Source organism: Entamoeba invadens (assembly GCF_000330505.1).
Source record: "Entamoeba invadens IP1 unplaced genomic scaffold scaff_1105074726303, whole genome shotgun sequence".
Classification (NCBI taxonomy): Eukaryota; Evosea; order Mastigamoebida; family Endamoebidae; genus Entamoeba; species Entamoeba invadens.
The window spans coordinates 68,225-84,908 of NW_004191695.1; the positions used below are offsets into that span (position 1 = coordinate 68,225).

At 28.0% G+C, this 16,684-nt stretch overlaps 4 protein-coding genes across 4 annotated transcripts; 2 read left to right on the forward strand and 2 right to left on the reverse strand.

Annotated features, from left to right (window-relative positions):
- Positions 1-3,712: 3,712 nt before the first annotated feature.
- Positions 3,713-5,046, forward strand: EIN_502370 (hypothetical protein; the record flags this gene model as incomplete). The annotated part of the gene is made up of 3 exons (XM_004183402.1): positions 3,713-4,047; positions 4,091-4,402; positions 4,491-5,046. The coding sequence occupies 3 exons, from the start codon at positions 3,713-3,715 to the stop codon at positions 5,044-5,046; spliced, it is 1,203 nt and encodes a 400-aa protein (XP_004183450.1).
- Positions 5,047-5,562: 516 nt separating this feature from the next.
- EIN_502380 (hypothetical protein) lies at positions 5,563-7,125 on the reverse strand (the record flags this gene model as incomplete). Its single annotated transcript, XM_004183403.1, has 1 exon — positions 5,563-7,125. The coding sequence occupies one exon, from the start codon at positions 7,123-7,125 to the stop codon at positions 5,563-5,565; it is 1,563 nt and encodes a 520-aa protein (XP_004183451.1).
- A 4,176-nt stretch (positions 7,126-11,301) lies between these two features.
- On the forward strand, positions 11,302-11,931 carry EIN_502390 (hypothetical protein; the record flags this gene model as incomplete). The annotated part of the gene is made up of 1 exon (XM_004183404.1): positions 11,302-11,931. The coding sequence occupies one exon, from the start codon at positions 11,302-11,304 to the stop codon at positions 11,929-11,931; it is 630 nt and encodes a 209-aa protein (XP_004183452.1).
- Positions 11,932-12,298: 367 nt separating this feature from the next.
- On the reverse strand, positions 12,299-15,109 carry EIN_502400 (hypothetical protein; the record flags this gene model as incomplete). Its single annotated transcript, XM_004183405.1, has 1 exon — positions 12,299-15,109. The coding sequence occupies one exon, from the start codon at positions 15,107-15,109 to the stop codon at positions 12,299-12,301; it is 2,811 nt and encodes a 936-aa protein (XP_004183453.1).
- Between the last annotated feature and the right edge of the window lie 1,575 nt (positions 15,110-16,684).

Consider the following 16,684-nt stretch of genomic DNA (forward strand, 5'->3'; position numbering starts at 1 on the left):
GAGCCGTATATGATAGATTTCCCGAAATTGCACTTTTGAAACTAATTACATCAACATTGTCTATAATATGATTAACTGAAAACGTGTATACAACAATATTAAAATTGAAAGAACTAAAAAATTTGAACCAAAAAGTAGTTTAACAAAAAATAATAAATTAAAGAACAAAATTGTTAATATTATCCAAAACAAATAATTGGTATTTTTTATGATAAACAAATCATTTGAAGTTTGAAAATTGGGGCAGTTTTTTAATGTTATCTGGTGGACAAATAAATAGCAATAATTTTATATAAACATCACATTAAGTAAACGGGGCAGACCTTTCCCACCCTCACCCAGTCTAAATATAGAATTAATTTACTATATTTTATAATTTTATAATTATAATTATAGTAAATGGGCGTTTTGGATAATATTAGGTCTGGTTCCCGAATTCAATAAATGCCGAAAAATCACCTCGAGTTAGTGGAAACCGAGTGAGACGGAGCATTGAAAAGAAGGTTCTGAAGGCCGCACTCAAACAGTCTGTTTGTGCACAGTTTCACCCACTTTCCAAGTCCTCCCTTGGCGCGGATCCCCCCTGACCCCCCGCAAGCGGGGGGAACCACATCCGCGTCCACACAGTACGGACAAGAAAAGTGGGTGACATGGGGACGCACAAACAGTGGCTGAAAAGTGGACTCCCTTCAAAAAACACTCGCTGCAAATATTTTATTTTGGTAAACGGGTGAAGGTGGGAAAGGTCTACCCCTTAAGTAAACAGCAAAAAAATAATGAAACAATTAAGATATATTTTTTTGTACCACTTTTAGAAATATTGTAATAATCAATAAAGGTTATTAAATAACCTTTAAATAGAGACTGTAGATTTATTCACAGCTTGTATATTTTACGCCATCATAATTTAAACAATATTGCATATTACATTTAAACCTTTAAAACAATTGTTAAACATGACATGATACAAAAACAAATAAATTGAAAACATATGATTTTTAATTCAATGTAACTTTTTATATATGTCGACACATATTTAATATTAATTTTTGAATATTTGTTTTTAAGACTCTTTGTTTATAACAGAACAAAGATGCTCACCAACTTTAATACATTTGTAATAACCTTTTTTATGAATTTGGCAAAATATTTAATTATTATGATCTGAACTTATGGAGTAAAGACCAACAAATCATTAGTTGAAATTATTCATTTATATTTGAGTTGTTGTTTTCAATTTGAGTATATAATATCAACATTATATCGAATAAAATTTGTTTAAAAGTATATGATTCTCATTATTTTTATGATCATTCAAATTTATGAAGTACCCACAAAATATAATTAGTTCAACACAAAAGTTGAATTAACAAGCTATATCATATGGATTTACATACTCAGGTTTTATAACGTAATGAAAATATTAACAATTTTTGTTTTTTTTTTCGATTCAATTAAAAATAAATAACTATTAAAACTTAGACTACGGAAAAAAGATCTTAATATCTCATGTGCATGTATTTGTAAGCTTAAGTCAAAAGATAAAAATGCTGTAAAATGTGATATTTATTATTTTCATGTTATCATTTAAAAATTTAATTTGATTTCACATGTTTACATAGTTGATAGTTATTATGTTTTAAGACTGTTTTTTAAAACAAAAGAGTAGCAAAAAAAACAATTATTTATAAATTATTGTTTTTAAATAATTTTCAAAATAATAAATACACCCAGTTATTTCAATAATAAATGTTGTGATGTTGTCAAAATACGTGTGTTTACTGTTGTATGTTGTAATATCAAAAAAATAATTTTTAATTGTATTTATTATCTTATTAACACGTAATTATAGACAATAAGTTTTAACTTATGATGAACATTAACGTAGTTAAACAATGAAATAAGTTACAATTGATAATATTTGACTTTTCTTCGTTTTAACAAAATGTCACATCAATAACAGAAAAGTTACAATCAATATTTGAGAATAACAATGTCATTAACAGTAATCATTCAACTTGAAATTTTATTTAACTGTTCGTATATATTAACAATTATGTATGTTTGTTAATAATTTATTTAAACGTTTTAATGTGTTGAAACTTTGTTGTGTAAATAATTGAAAACATTTTTTATTTAGGATTAATATTATTTGTTTTTTTTCACAGTTTATTTTAATAACCATTTTTACAAAATTTGACAAAAAATGCATTTTTGATCATAATTTGGATTTTTGACAAAAACAAAAAAAATTCAAAGTTTTGGGGTTTTTTATATATTTTTTTTCAAACTTGATTCAGTTTTACAGTTTATGATTTTGTGTCTTAATAATTTTGTTTAAATAAATAAATCCCAAAAGTGGAGATGAAGCTATTAAAAATTATTAAATTCTTGAATGGGATTTTTTTCAGTTTGAAAAAAAATAGAAAAAAACTTCAGTTCACAAACTGCAAAGCACTAGTTTCTGTTTGTTTTTATTCTTTCCAAAAACAATAATATTAACTATAATATTGTTGTTTTTGTCTTCACAAATTGATTTTATTATTTTGAGACTATAAAAATAAAAAAATAATAAATTATTAATTATTTCTTGGTTTTGATTGTGAATTAATTTTTGTTTAAAAATAACAAATAATTACAGTCAAAGGCGTCTATTTGTCGTGAATCCAGCAGAAAAACGTATCTATTTGTCGTAATGAGTGAATTTTGTAGAAAATTCTATTTAATATTAAAACTTATTTTTTATAAAAAATTTAGTTTTTAATTCAACAAAAGTTACAGATTCGAAAACAAAATATTTAATTGTCGTACACCAAATGATTGGCATTTGTGCGACAATTAAGCAAGTTTGACAATTATAATTACGACAAATGGACGCCTTTGACTGGACTTAATTCTTCCTTAGTATCTTGACAACTATCAAATAAAAATGATTGTAAATAACAATCATTTTAATTTCTTTACACTTTTGGAAGTGTCGTCTTCGAACCTCTCATACCCATCGAGAACATCGACATCTTCGATATCGACGCCCTTTCCTTCCGAGACAATGAACTACAAAGAGAACCCTATCATCATCAATCCACCACATGTACAGAACGTCGCTAAGTGACCAAACTTGGACGAGAATGGTTCGAAAATAGCAGTTCCGATCATATAAACATCAAACAAATTGCTGTTCTTGCAAATCCAAACAACTGTTATGGCTTTCTTCCAATCCGATTGACTAATACCGTCCCAATTATATCTTCTCAAATCATTTTTAAAATTATATTTATTTTATTATAAGATTACAAATTATAACAATTATTGTGTTTTTACACATTTTTGAAATAATAATGAATCTGGTAAAATTTATTAAATTTTATAGTTATTTAGTTCTAAAAGAAGTCAGCGACTTTTGAAGTAACTCAAAAAGTCGCCAAACAGCCATTAAGTTTTATTTTTCAAAAAAATTGGTGTAAATTAAGCAAAGTTTTTTTTGATAAATAAATAAATTTATAAAAGAAAGTGAATAAGAAAAGATCTTGGAAAAGTAAACATGGATTATCATTTTAACCCAAACAAACCCGCTTTTGGATTTCAAGCCGTCGCCCGTTGAATTAGTTTGTTGGACATTCCAAAAGAACTTCATGACTCTCTATTAAAAATTGTAAACGGCTTTCACGACTGTTATTACTATGAACGTGGACAAGAACTTGCAATGATTTTAATGCTTGAGCTGACCAGTTTGTCGCAATGTGGTCAAAATGAATTTCTAAAACTCCACAACTTCTTATATAACCCAACCGAATTTCCAATAACAAAATTTAACATCTTACAACATTGGGCGTCAGACATTGTCACCGCTCTGTGCGAAGTCATTCAATGCAAACAAACTATCCGTTTGGAATCAAACAAGACTCAAAACCCTTCTGTTGTGACGAAGCCAAACAGTACAACTTCAATCGGAGAACGTCGCAAAGCTTTCGAATGGCATTTCTTAGACCTCACAAAACCAAAACAACAACCTCCACAGTTAGGACAAATTACTTTGACTTTATATGAGTTGGTTAAGAAGTATTACAAAAGTCTTGATATTGACATTCAGAACAGCAAGAATGAGCAATTGGAAGCCACCAAAAAATTGGCTGAAGACTCGAGCAAATGAAGTGAAAAAACAAAAGACCGAACAGAAGACTGAAAAAAATGTTCCAAAAACGACTGAAAAGAAAGAAGAACCCGCAAAAAAGGTTTCCGCAGAGAAAAGGAAAACAGAAATTGCGAAACCACCAAAAGAAGTTGAAGAGAAAATTTTAGAAGAGAAGAAAAAGGAAGAACCAATCGACAAATACGCCGTCTTTGAGGCTATGATGATCACTGCAAAACTGAATGACGAAATCAGAGAGACGACATTGGACGCGTTCCTTGAAGTCTATCCAACCAACTTCCCACACCAAAATACCCAAAAAGGGAAAGACGGAAGTGGACTTATGTTGAACCAAAATTAGAAAGAAAAGTTCGTTGGAACACATCACCGACCTCTCAACAGCAAAGAAAGAAGTTAAAGAGTTCCGCGACAAAATTAAACAGAAACTTGAGTCGAACAAAAAGAAGTTGGACAAGTGCGTTGAGATGGAAGACATGATGCGAAATAGAACGTTTGGAACCCCAAAATTCCCGACAAAGGCCGAGCACGAGATGTTACTCCGCTACAAAAAGTTGTTACCACAAGTCGACGACATTTTATATTCAGGAAAGGCCAACAGTTTGATATTAGAAATGGGCGTGACATCGAAAGAGGTTGCTTCACTTGAAGGAGATGAAGTTGATAGGTGTATGGTGTATTCTATTGGAGACTATTTAAGGGTGTGTAATCAAGAGAGTCGAATTGATGCACAAATTGAGAAGGTCAATGAAATGATGAAGGCAGAGAGCGCACAATTAAAACAAGACTTTTGCTCAATACGAGTGTCTGAGGTGATTGAAGAAATGGAAGAGAAGATTATGTTGGCGTCTCGACCACTTCCAGTCGATTTGGGAAAATACGAGGTGAAGTGGAGTTAAGTGTTAGAAGTTAAAATTACTAATTTTTACTATAGAATTGGTTCTTTGTTTTTATAAAAAGTGTTTTTTTAAAAACTTTTTATTAACACTTTTATAACCCAAATTTTTTAAATGGCTTGTTTAAAGAAGATATGGTATTTACTCAATTTGAAACTGGAAATTTGTCTTGCCATCTCTCTAATTAAAGTGATCAATTCAAAAAAATGCATTAAAATTATAATTAAGCATTTTTAAATATTCAATAAAAAGGATTTGTTTTATTTATTTTCAGTTTTTTAAAGCTTTTATAATTACCTTCAATTAAAATCATTATTTTCTTGACGAAGGAAACGCCAATTCGAGTGAGTAATTAAATAAGTGGAATATTGTACTATTTTAATATAAGAAGACACAATAAAAGAAATTATATTTTTCAAATTAAAAAATTTTAAATATTAGTGATGTTATATATATTATACACTCATTTTTATTTATTCGAATGTAACGATAAATACAAAAACAATAAAAATAATGTGATTACTTTTCACTAAATTTCTTTGCTTTCTTCTTACTCCATTTAGTAGCGGTCTGATTAACAGCCCACGCTTCGTCGTTATCTTCCTCGAGTCTATTTTCCATGTCATCTGCATAAGTATTATATTCTGATTGCATTACCTGTTTAGAGACTTGTTGTGCCTGTCTGAACATCCCAATATTTTCTTTAGCTCTTTCAATAGATCCTCTTCTTTTGTGTTCAGCAGTTTGCTGAATGTAATACGTCTGCAACACTTCTCCATTCAAATCGACCTTTTCGTCTTCTTTAGCGACTTCGATTTTTCTTGTGATGATTCTGTAATAGACTCCTCCATTCTTCTTGGTGTATTTAATCCCAAGTTGAACTGTGAAAGTCTCCAATTTGTCTTCACTATTTCTCTTGGCGTATTTAAATTGGTAAGTTGTGTCATCAAGTGCGTTCCCAACATCAACGCTTTTCTTACTCACTTTTTCATTTGAAAATTCGTCCTTGACGTACAAACTTTGTGGGAGGAAAATGTCCAACACAATTTGCCTTGCGATCAACTCGGAGTCAAGCGCACCTTTAAATGCTTCTGTGATGTTTTCTGGGTCAACAACCATCACTTGTCCATCGGTGAGTACAGCACATTCACCAATCACTTTCATATTAGCATCACACCCCTTCACGGTATTGACATTTATTATGACGCCATTCTTTCTTGCCACTTCGCTAACATGCTGATAAAATAATTTTTCATTTTGACTTCCAGAACTTCCAAGTCCTTCATTTGCAAGACCATCAGTACACAAAATTACGGAGCCATTATTCTGTTTTCCAGCAGCAACAGTTGAGACTAAAAGTGCTGGGCCTAGAGCAGTGCAACTTCCTGGACTAAGTGCTTTGAGTGCTGAAAGGATTTTCTCAGAAGACGTTTCCAGTGTTGTTAATTCAATTTTCTCGGTTGCAACGTCGACTAAACTGTCGAAGTCATTCATAAAATGGTGATTCACAGTTATTGGTGTTTTAGTGCAGTCTCCAAGGATTGTGACAACACTATCAAATGTGACAATGCAAACCTTCTGTTGTGGATTTTCGTTTAACATTGCTTTGATTTGGTGAATCATAGCTGACTTGATCACTTCCAAAACAGAAGTACCGTTCATTGTTTTCCCATTTTTGTCGGTTGGCTGAGAACCCATAGAACCTGACACATCAATACAGAAAACAATTGTTTTGTTGTCTATGACCTTTTCGGACTCTTCTTCAACTTTTTCAAGTTTTTGAAGTTCGGGAGGAGACAAAACCAATTCTACAGTCTCTTCAGATATATAACTGTCTTTTGGAGAAGATATGTGAGTTATTGAATTACAAAAAGGACAAATTATGTTGCCATCTTCCTTAAAGGAATTAACAGTAAAATATGAACCACATGATGGACACTTTGGTGGTTCACTTTGAAGAGGTTCAATTTCGGTTTGAAGAGTTGAAAAGTTGGCAGAAATGATGTTTGTGTCAACTTTTGGAGCTCCATTTGGAGAATAACTAAAAGAACAGAAATCTGCTTTTGAGGCCGCACACTCCATTGTATCTTTTATATTTTTGTTGCAAAAAAAAGTATTTATATAATTTGAAATATTCTTACACTTTCTTGAAGTATTTAAAAAACAAACAAACACAATATTGTTCGATAAGTGATTTATATAATCAATTAATAATTGTGGCAAAAAAGTATATATTATAATATGTATTTAAAAAAGATACAATAAACTATATTTTGAATAGTGATGTTTATAAACATTTTATTACATTTTGTACATACAGTCACTCAAGTTAGCTTAATTGAAAAAACTTGCCATCTGATTTTGTTTTTCAGTATATAGTTAATTTAGTAAATACAATTCTATATTTAATAGTTTATTTTTTTAATAATTTTATGAAAAACATTATTTAAAAAAATGTTTTGATTGATTTGGATTTAATAAATAATTTGTTAATAAAAAATATTATCAATTTGAAACCAATGAGCACTATAAAAAACAATCCCAGAAGGTAAGCTTTTCCCATAAGGATTGCTTGAGGGACTGTAATTGTAAATGATAAACAAAATAAACTATTTATATTTTAAAATTATTATTATTTTATATTGGTTTAAATTTAAACAGAAAAACAATAAATAATGGGGTTACTTTTTTGAACCAAACAAAAGTTTAAATTTAAAAAAAAATTAATAATTTTTTTGCGTCACTTTCATTTATTAAAAAGAGATAATCTGCTTGGTGTTGTTATGGTATTAAGTGAGTCACAAAGATAAAATGAATATTCACCAAATTTCTTTATATTAGATGTTATTACAACTTTACTTAAAGATAAACACCCACTAAAACACCAATTTGGTATTGCAGTAACACCTGTTGGTAGATCAACACATTTTAAATTTTTACATCCACTAAAGCAGTACATCCCAATTGAATTAATGGTTTTTGGTATTACAATATCATTTAAACTATTGCATTGCATGAATAAAGAATGACCAAGTTCATTTAACAAAGAAGGCAAAACGACACGAGTCAGTTTCGAACAAGATTTAAAACAACCATTACCAATTGAAGTGACTGAATTTGGTATTAGAATGGACTTCAATGATTTACATTCACAAAATGTGTTGTTCCCAATGATTTGAAGTGAATTTGTCAACTCGATTGAATTAAGAGCTGAACATTTATTAAACGAACTATCATGCAGCATTATCATATTTTCATTAAGTTGCATATTTGTTATATTGGAACAATTTTGAAATGAAGAGAACCCAATAGATGTCATTAAAACTGGAACTTCAAAGCTTTTAAGTGACAAACAATTTCGAAAAGCATTTCCACCAATTTCACATTTTGTAATCTCGTTTGAAACATGTAAAGTCTTTGAAATGAAATCGTTCACTTTAACACTTTGAAGTGATGTACAATTTTCAAAACAATCATATCCAATTTTATATGTTTTGTATGATAGTGTTATTTGTGTAAGATTGATACGACTCCTAAAACATGAGTCGCCATACGATTCTATATTGCAAATCATCTCAACATAACAAAGTGAACTGCAATTCATAAAACACATTTCTGGTAATGTTGTTAATTTATTGGATAATTTTACTTTTTGAAGTAAAAAACATTCTTCAAAACATTTTATACCAATTTTTTCAACACTATTTGGAATGTCCATTTTTGTGAGAGATCGACAACAATAAAAACTCTTTATGCCAAGTGACGTGACATTTTCTGGAATTTCCAATTTACTTAATGAACTACATTTTTCAAAAAGTTCATCATTCACTTGTTTGATATCATCTGGTAAAGTCACAGAACACAGAGAAGTGCATTTTTTAAACGCCTTTTTACCAATAAAAGTTGTATCTTTTAAATTAAGACTTGTGAGTGAATAACATTTTTCAAAACATGCTTCTTCTATTCGGCATATTCCACTATGAATATTAACATCTGAAAGTTTGCCACAACACTTAAAGCATCTTTCTGGGAGAACTTTTACAAATTCTGGAATGTGGATTCTTTGCAAAGAAGTACAATACCAAAATGACATTTTTCCAATACTTGTCAGTGTATATGGAAGTACAATATTAGTAAGAGCCTCACAACACGAAAAACAACCTTCACCAAGTGAAAATAATTTACTTTTGAATACATAAGAACTCATTTTAGAGTTTGAATAATATTTATCTTTCATTGTGTTTATATCTTCTCGATGCAATAAATTTAATGAAGTTGTAATTTTAGAGCAAAATACCTTTTTAAAAATATAAATAGAATTTTTAAAAAGATTCACAGTTTCCAATTCGACACCAAACATTACAACTATTTTATAAAAGTGTATACACAAACATTTTATTATTTCTAAACTTATTTTATAATTTATCCAATGTTCTATAATTTCACTGCGTTGTAATTTAAAAATAGCACATTTGAACGTTTCTTTTTCATTGCATTATTTGATAATTTGTCAATGCTAAATATCCAAAACGTTCATCTTCTTTATTCCAAAGATAAAAAGTCTCAATTTTTGGAAAAAATTTAATAGTTTTTCGAGTGAGTGGAATTGGATTGTAATGAAATTTTGTCATATTACCTTGGAACTTGGTACACACAAACTCCAAGTTGATAAAATCTTTGATTGTCAAAAAATATTGTGACACAATCATAATGTGATACTTATCAATCATTTTTATTTAAATTGTTGAAAATGAGTTGAAATAACAATCGAAATAGTTTTTTATCAAATCTTTCAACACAAAATCATTCAAAATAATTATTAGGTGCATTTTTTTAAAAATTATTATATTATAATAATTATATAATTTCATTATTATTAAAATAAAAAAAAAATTTTTGATGAAAAATGTAATTGATTTTAATAAATAAAATTATAATAAATATTTTTACAAATCAAATTACTTTTTTGTTTATAAAAATATAGTTGAAACACATATAAATAACTAAAGTGAAATAATTGATTAAGGGAATGAGACGGCATCAAAACCACACGCCTCTTCACATGCATGGCATTCAATGCAGTCGTCTGGTCTTGCTACAAATGACTTGTCGTTTCTGAGCTCAAGTACGTTCTGTGGGCACGCTGAGACACAAGCTCCACATCCAGTGCAATTGTCTATGTTGATAATTGGTGGCATTTGGTGTTACAGTGCTCACACTTCCCTTTTATACCTCCTCGTTCCTTAAAATAGTTCTGTCACATAACAATTTTGATGTGATTTTGGAATGAAATTTGTGATTATTCTGTTTTCTGTCATTTCATATTCTATTTCTATTAATTATAACTTATTAAACCATTGATTTACTATACAAAGACCAATTAAAAATTTCAAAAAAATCTCGCAATAAAAGACATCTCCCTTTAATTTAGATAAACTAATAAATAATTATAAAAATTTACATATTTATTCAATAAGATCTATTCATTACAATTTTTATGTTTAAATAAATTTGATTGAATTGAACTGTTATTAATCTCAGAAATCACGTCATATTAGTGTTTCCAAAATTTCCTTTTTTTGTAATTAAAATATAACAAAAACACAATTCAAATTTTGTAATTATATATATTATTTATTCTTTATAATGAAAAGGATAAAAAATCACACATAAAGATAATTAAATATTTTCAATCAACAATAAAATGGAATACAAAAAAATGTATTATTGAGTTGTTGATAATTTATATTATTTAAAAAACATTGTTTTTATCTTTAAAAATTGTTTTTGTTTTCAATTATTTTTTAATTAACGTTATCAAATAATGTTACACTTATTACAAAGGAAAAATATGTATTGTAATAAACACAAAAAACCCAATAAACAAACAAATATTTAAGTAATGTCTATATAAGGTAATTTATCAGTATTGTAAATGAATAAATTAAGTTGGTTAGTTGATAAAAATGTTTTTTGAAATATTGTATGAGTATTTACACGAAATAAAATTTCAGATAAAATATCGTTAAATTATAATTTTATATAATAGCAAATTACAAACAAATATTTTTGTTGTGTGATGATTATTGTAAACATGAAATAATTCTTTTACAAATTAATTTAAAATATATTTATTGGTATTAGAATTATAATATTTATTAATAATATAACAATTAAAAAGAAACAGAAATATATTTTTTTTCAACAAACACACAAAAAATAACGATAAATTAAACATATCATAATGTAAAAATCATTATGAAACTAAAACAAAAGATCTTATTAATATATTCATTCGTTAAAATGCAAAGAATAAAAACAATTCACCCCATTGTTATGGGATACGTATCTTCTGGGCGTTCAGTGATGATATACCAGTTTTGTTTAAATAAATTTTATGATAAAATTGACACGTTGACAGAAAAAGAATTTTTTAAAAAAGTATTACTCGATCGAAAATTTATACCCGTCTCATTATTTGATCATATGACACCACAAGATCCATATGATTTTGTTTTCGAAAAAATTAAAAATATTGATGGATTTATTATAGTTTATTCAATAACTTCAAAGCCTTCTTTTATTTACGCGTGTGTTATTTATGAAGCTATTCTACGAAATTATTTGGTCGAGAGTTTCCCATGCGTTTTATGTGGAACCAAAAGCGATTTAGAGACACAGAGAAGCGTTTCAAAAGAAGAAGGAGAGAATATTGCAAAAGAATGGGGTGTTCCATTTTTCGAAATATCAACAAAAAACAATGTAAATATTTCTGAGTGCTTTTTAGCAATAATAAATGAAATTTTGGAATCCAAAACAAACGAAGAACTTTATGAAGAGATACCATTGTCTGAAACGACAAAGAAAAGACGCTGTGAAATTGTATAACATTTAAAATAATGTAAATGTTTTGTTTTTTATATTGATATGTATAACTTTTCATTATATATGATTATTTATTACTAAAACATTATTTATTGATTAAATATATAATTTAATTGAATCAATGATACTCAAAAATAGCAGTCGTTTCCAAATTAATAATTACCGAAAATGTGGAATTATAATATACGATTATTTACAGTAAAAAGCATTATTTTAAATATAAAATATAAAATATATAATATAATTGTAACAATGATACACAAAAATTAAATATTTAAAATAAAATATAATCTTTAAAAATGAATTATAGAAATTTTTAAAAATGTTAGTTTGAACTAAAAACCATTAAAAATACTGAAACCAATTTACTTCAAAATAGTGTAATAAACGCATTTGTTCCTTTTAGAGTAGACTTTGGTAATATTAGAGAGGAAGAACAACACAATGAAATCAGTGAACTGCAGTCTTTGAAACACATATACCCAATTGTAGACACCAAGCTTGGAATAACAAAAGTAGTGATTGACTGACACCCGTGAAAAGCCATATCTCCAATCTTTACAACTGAATTTGGCACTTCAATTTTTGAAAGTGCTTTACAATTTTTGAACATAAAATTTCTTATTTTAGTCAGTGTTGTAGGCACAGCGATATTTTGTAAATGCACCAAATTAGCAAAACACAAATGTTTGCCAAAAACGACATTTTCCCCAAAGACGATACTTTTCAGATTAACGCAACCAATGAATGAATAATCTCCTATAAATGTCAGTGTTGTTGGCAACTGGACTTCTTGTAATTGAATACATTTGGAGAGATTACTTCGAGTCAAAGCAGTCACTCCACTGTTCACTTTAATTTGTTTCAACTCACAGAAGTCTATTAAATATTTTTCACATAGCCTTGCTGTTTTCATAGGAACAAATTTGGGATGTTTCACTAAATTTGTACATTTATAAAGTGCATAGTCGTCGATTTCAATTGGACTTTCTTTTGCATCAATTTCGGTGAGACTTGTGACGTTGTAAAATGCTTTAAATGGCAGCCTTTTGAAATTTAAAGGCAGAGAGACTTTCACAAGATTTTTTGCACCACAAAATGCACCAAACCCAAAAGAGGTGAGTCCTTCTGAAAGTTCAATTTTCTTGTTATATCTAAAATCACAGTCTTCAAAACAATAATCGCCAATTTCTTTGACAGCTTTGAACCAAATTTCAGATGCATCTTGTTTATAACACATTCGGTCTATAAGAATGTTTGCTGGTAAATAAGGCAATTCGTTTACAATGGGGGAGTAATACCCATTCGCATTGGACGTGTAAGGCTCATTTGAATATACCATTCCTTTGATATAATTAAAGTTTTTCCCAATGGAATCCGCCCAACAAGGTCCTTGTTCACATCGTTCTTTATATGGAATTAAATAGTCCACTACTATGTTTGTACCTTCTGTGTAATTTGTGTGAAAAGAATCAAAATGAGTCAAATAAACTACACCTACTCGACATACAACATGTACTTTATAACATTCAGTGAGATCAATGGACTTTAAAGAGGGATTTACATTGATTGTTATAGCACCAATATTATAACACTTGATTTTTATTAACTTTATAGTATCCAAATCCAAAACATTTCTTCCAATAGAGGAAATTTTTAATTTAGTTAAAGAAGTTAAAAATTCGATTGGTGTTAATTTGTATGTATTAAGTTTATAAGTTGTTATATTATTCAATTTTATGTCACTTGTAATTTCTTTTGGAACAAATGTGACAGCGACCTTTTCATACAATAATTGAGAATGTTCTTCAATTTCTAAAACTTGAAGGTCTTTCACTAACACTAAAAAATTTCTGAATTCATTTTGTTCCTTTTGAGTCATTTTGGAATATTTTTGTATTTCGTTTTCACTTGTCACATTCTTTTTGATATATTCAATGTCTTTATTTTCTAAAACAAAATAAGAGTATTCAGGTAATTCAAAAAAGTCGAAAGAGTCGGCCAAAACTAAAGTATTTAATTTGAGTGTTTTGGCCACTTCTATTTCAACATTTTGGGAACAAACTATTTTAACTCCATTTTCAACAACAGAAAGATAGTTGAGAGTCGATGGAATTTCTATTTGATAGTTCCAAGGGGTTTCTTCTTCGTTATTAACAATCAATTTTTTCGTATTAATTTGCGCCAAATCGATGTCATTTTGAGACTCTTTGTTCAGAGTAATTGTTTCAAAACACTTAAAAGCGTCGTTTGAGTATTTTCTAATTAACGGAATATTGTGTTCATCAACATATATTTTGTTTTCAAAGTTATAAAAAGAGATTTGCACATTCCGTTCACTCAATGTGTCCAAATTTTTGACTTTAATAATCATCACTTTAAAATACATTTTGATTTTCCCAAACACCTCTCTGTCTTCTGTCGTCATTTTGTCGTTTCTTAAATACAAAATTTTATCAAGAAAAAGTCCTCCTTTTGCCCATATTAATGGAATAAAGTGTTTTAATTGTCCTTTGCCACTTGAAATAATTCGCAGTGTTTTTAAGTTGTGAAGTTCCAAAAATAGATGAACTTTATTTTGAATTGACTGTAATAATGGTATTGTTTCATCTTTTTCATTTTCAATATCATTCTTGTCTTTAATTTTATCAGGAACAACAATTGTGAGGTCTTTAACGTTATACAAATTGTCAACGTTGTCAACAAAATACTGAAAAGTGTTCATGGAATAAATCACATAAGTTTGAAATTTAAATTGATGTTCAGGATGAATTACATTGAAAGGAAATTGGTGTGAAACAATTGGATATTTAACATTTGATTTTAAGTATGTATCATCTTGTATTTGGAATTCATTGTCGTTCATATTTGCGACTTTGATATACTGAATTTGAGAAGTCACACTTTTTGGAACTTTAAATCGGTAAGAAGGTAGATACAACGTCTTAATGTTTGGAAAAAGTTTTAAAACGTTGAGAGAATAATGATTTGTCATGTAGTTTTCATATTTATAATAATAATCATAGTTACGCGTTTTCTCAATTACGAGAGGATTGATTTGAAGACGTTTCATTACACGTATACACTTTTTATTGATCGTAGAAAACGTCAAAAGAGATTTGAATGTGTTAATATAGAGAACTACGTTCATCAGATAAAATTCTTCTAATTTGACTCTCATCAGTATTGATTTTTAAATTTCAGTTTTCATTGTTTTTATGTAAAAAACAAAAGTCAAGATTCAAAGTTTTAATAATATTAAATTTTTATTTAGTAGTATATAATATATGTGGATTTAGGACACCCTCCATTTTCTAATAATTTTAACTAAAATCGCGAGGGACGTGGATTTAGGGGGACACCATTTTCTAATAATTTTAACTAAACGCAAAGCTCCCTATTGAATTTAATTATAGATCAATATTTATAGTAAATTTATATTACTATAAAAATATAGTAAATTTATATTAATGTAATTTTTTATCTTCCTTAAAATGACGGAACAGTATATGAATGAAGCGTTTAGAAAGTATATCGAGCTTTGTCCTTTACGATTCTTTGAGTCTGAGAACCGTAAATCTGTACGGTTCTTAAAAATGTGGTGTCGGATGAAGACGTTGATGAATTTATAGATGATTCTAAACATGTAAGTGAAAATGTTAGTGAACTTGAAAGTGAAAATATTATAGAAAATCATGATTATTCTGATAAATCAAGTGAGCAAAGCATCATGCCGAAGGCTGAAGACGTAAATGATTATGTTTATTATAATGAAGAAGATAATAAAGTTGTGGCTAACTTAGAATGTGATTATACTAAATTTAAAACAAGAATTAATAAATTTAAAGAATACTTTAATCAATTTATTAGAAATAATAATATAAAAGATATAATTGTAAAATATTATGTTAGTCCTAATGTTATTGAAAAAGGTTATGAAATATCGATGTGTTTAAATAATAAAGATAATTATCAAAAATTTCAAAACTTTATGGATTATGGTTATTGTAAAGGAAAAGATGGAAAATTATTTTACATTAATGAAATTTCATTGATGATAATTTAATAGATATTTACGATCCGTACGAACTGTAGTTCTGAGGTTTTCATAAACTGTAAAAACAAAGTAATATATTTTTCATCTTATCTGAAGATATCTATTGAGTATGTTATTTTTATAGTTATTATAATAATATATTAATATTACTTTATTAATAATATATTAAGTAATGTATAAATAATATATTTTTATCTTAATATAAATGAGTACAGATAACGAAGTCGGAACAAAGCTCAATACTTCTCAATCAAAATCAAATTCATTAAAAACATTTTTCAAAAAATTGTTATCTTCAGACAAAACAAATCAAACAACAGAGACGGAATCATTAAAACAAATTGATACTTTTAAAATTATTAAAGTAAGAGATGCAACATGAAGTGAGAAAGAGTATCCGGAACGAAGTTCCAGCAAAGCTCCAACACCAAAAACAGCATTTGGTATGTCTTATTCTTCAATTGAGAGTGAAAATGAATATTATGTTGACGAGAAACTCATGCCGAAAGCTAAACTTTATTCGATATTACTTCTAAACATATCATAGCTTTACAGAAGATTATAAACAAATACAATTTAAAAGAAATAGATATGTTAAAACAATGTAACAAGGAAATCAATAGATATATTAATAATAATCCAGAAGTTAACTTAATAAATACAAAAGATTTAAATGCTACAATTTATATTAATGGTTAT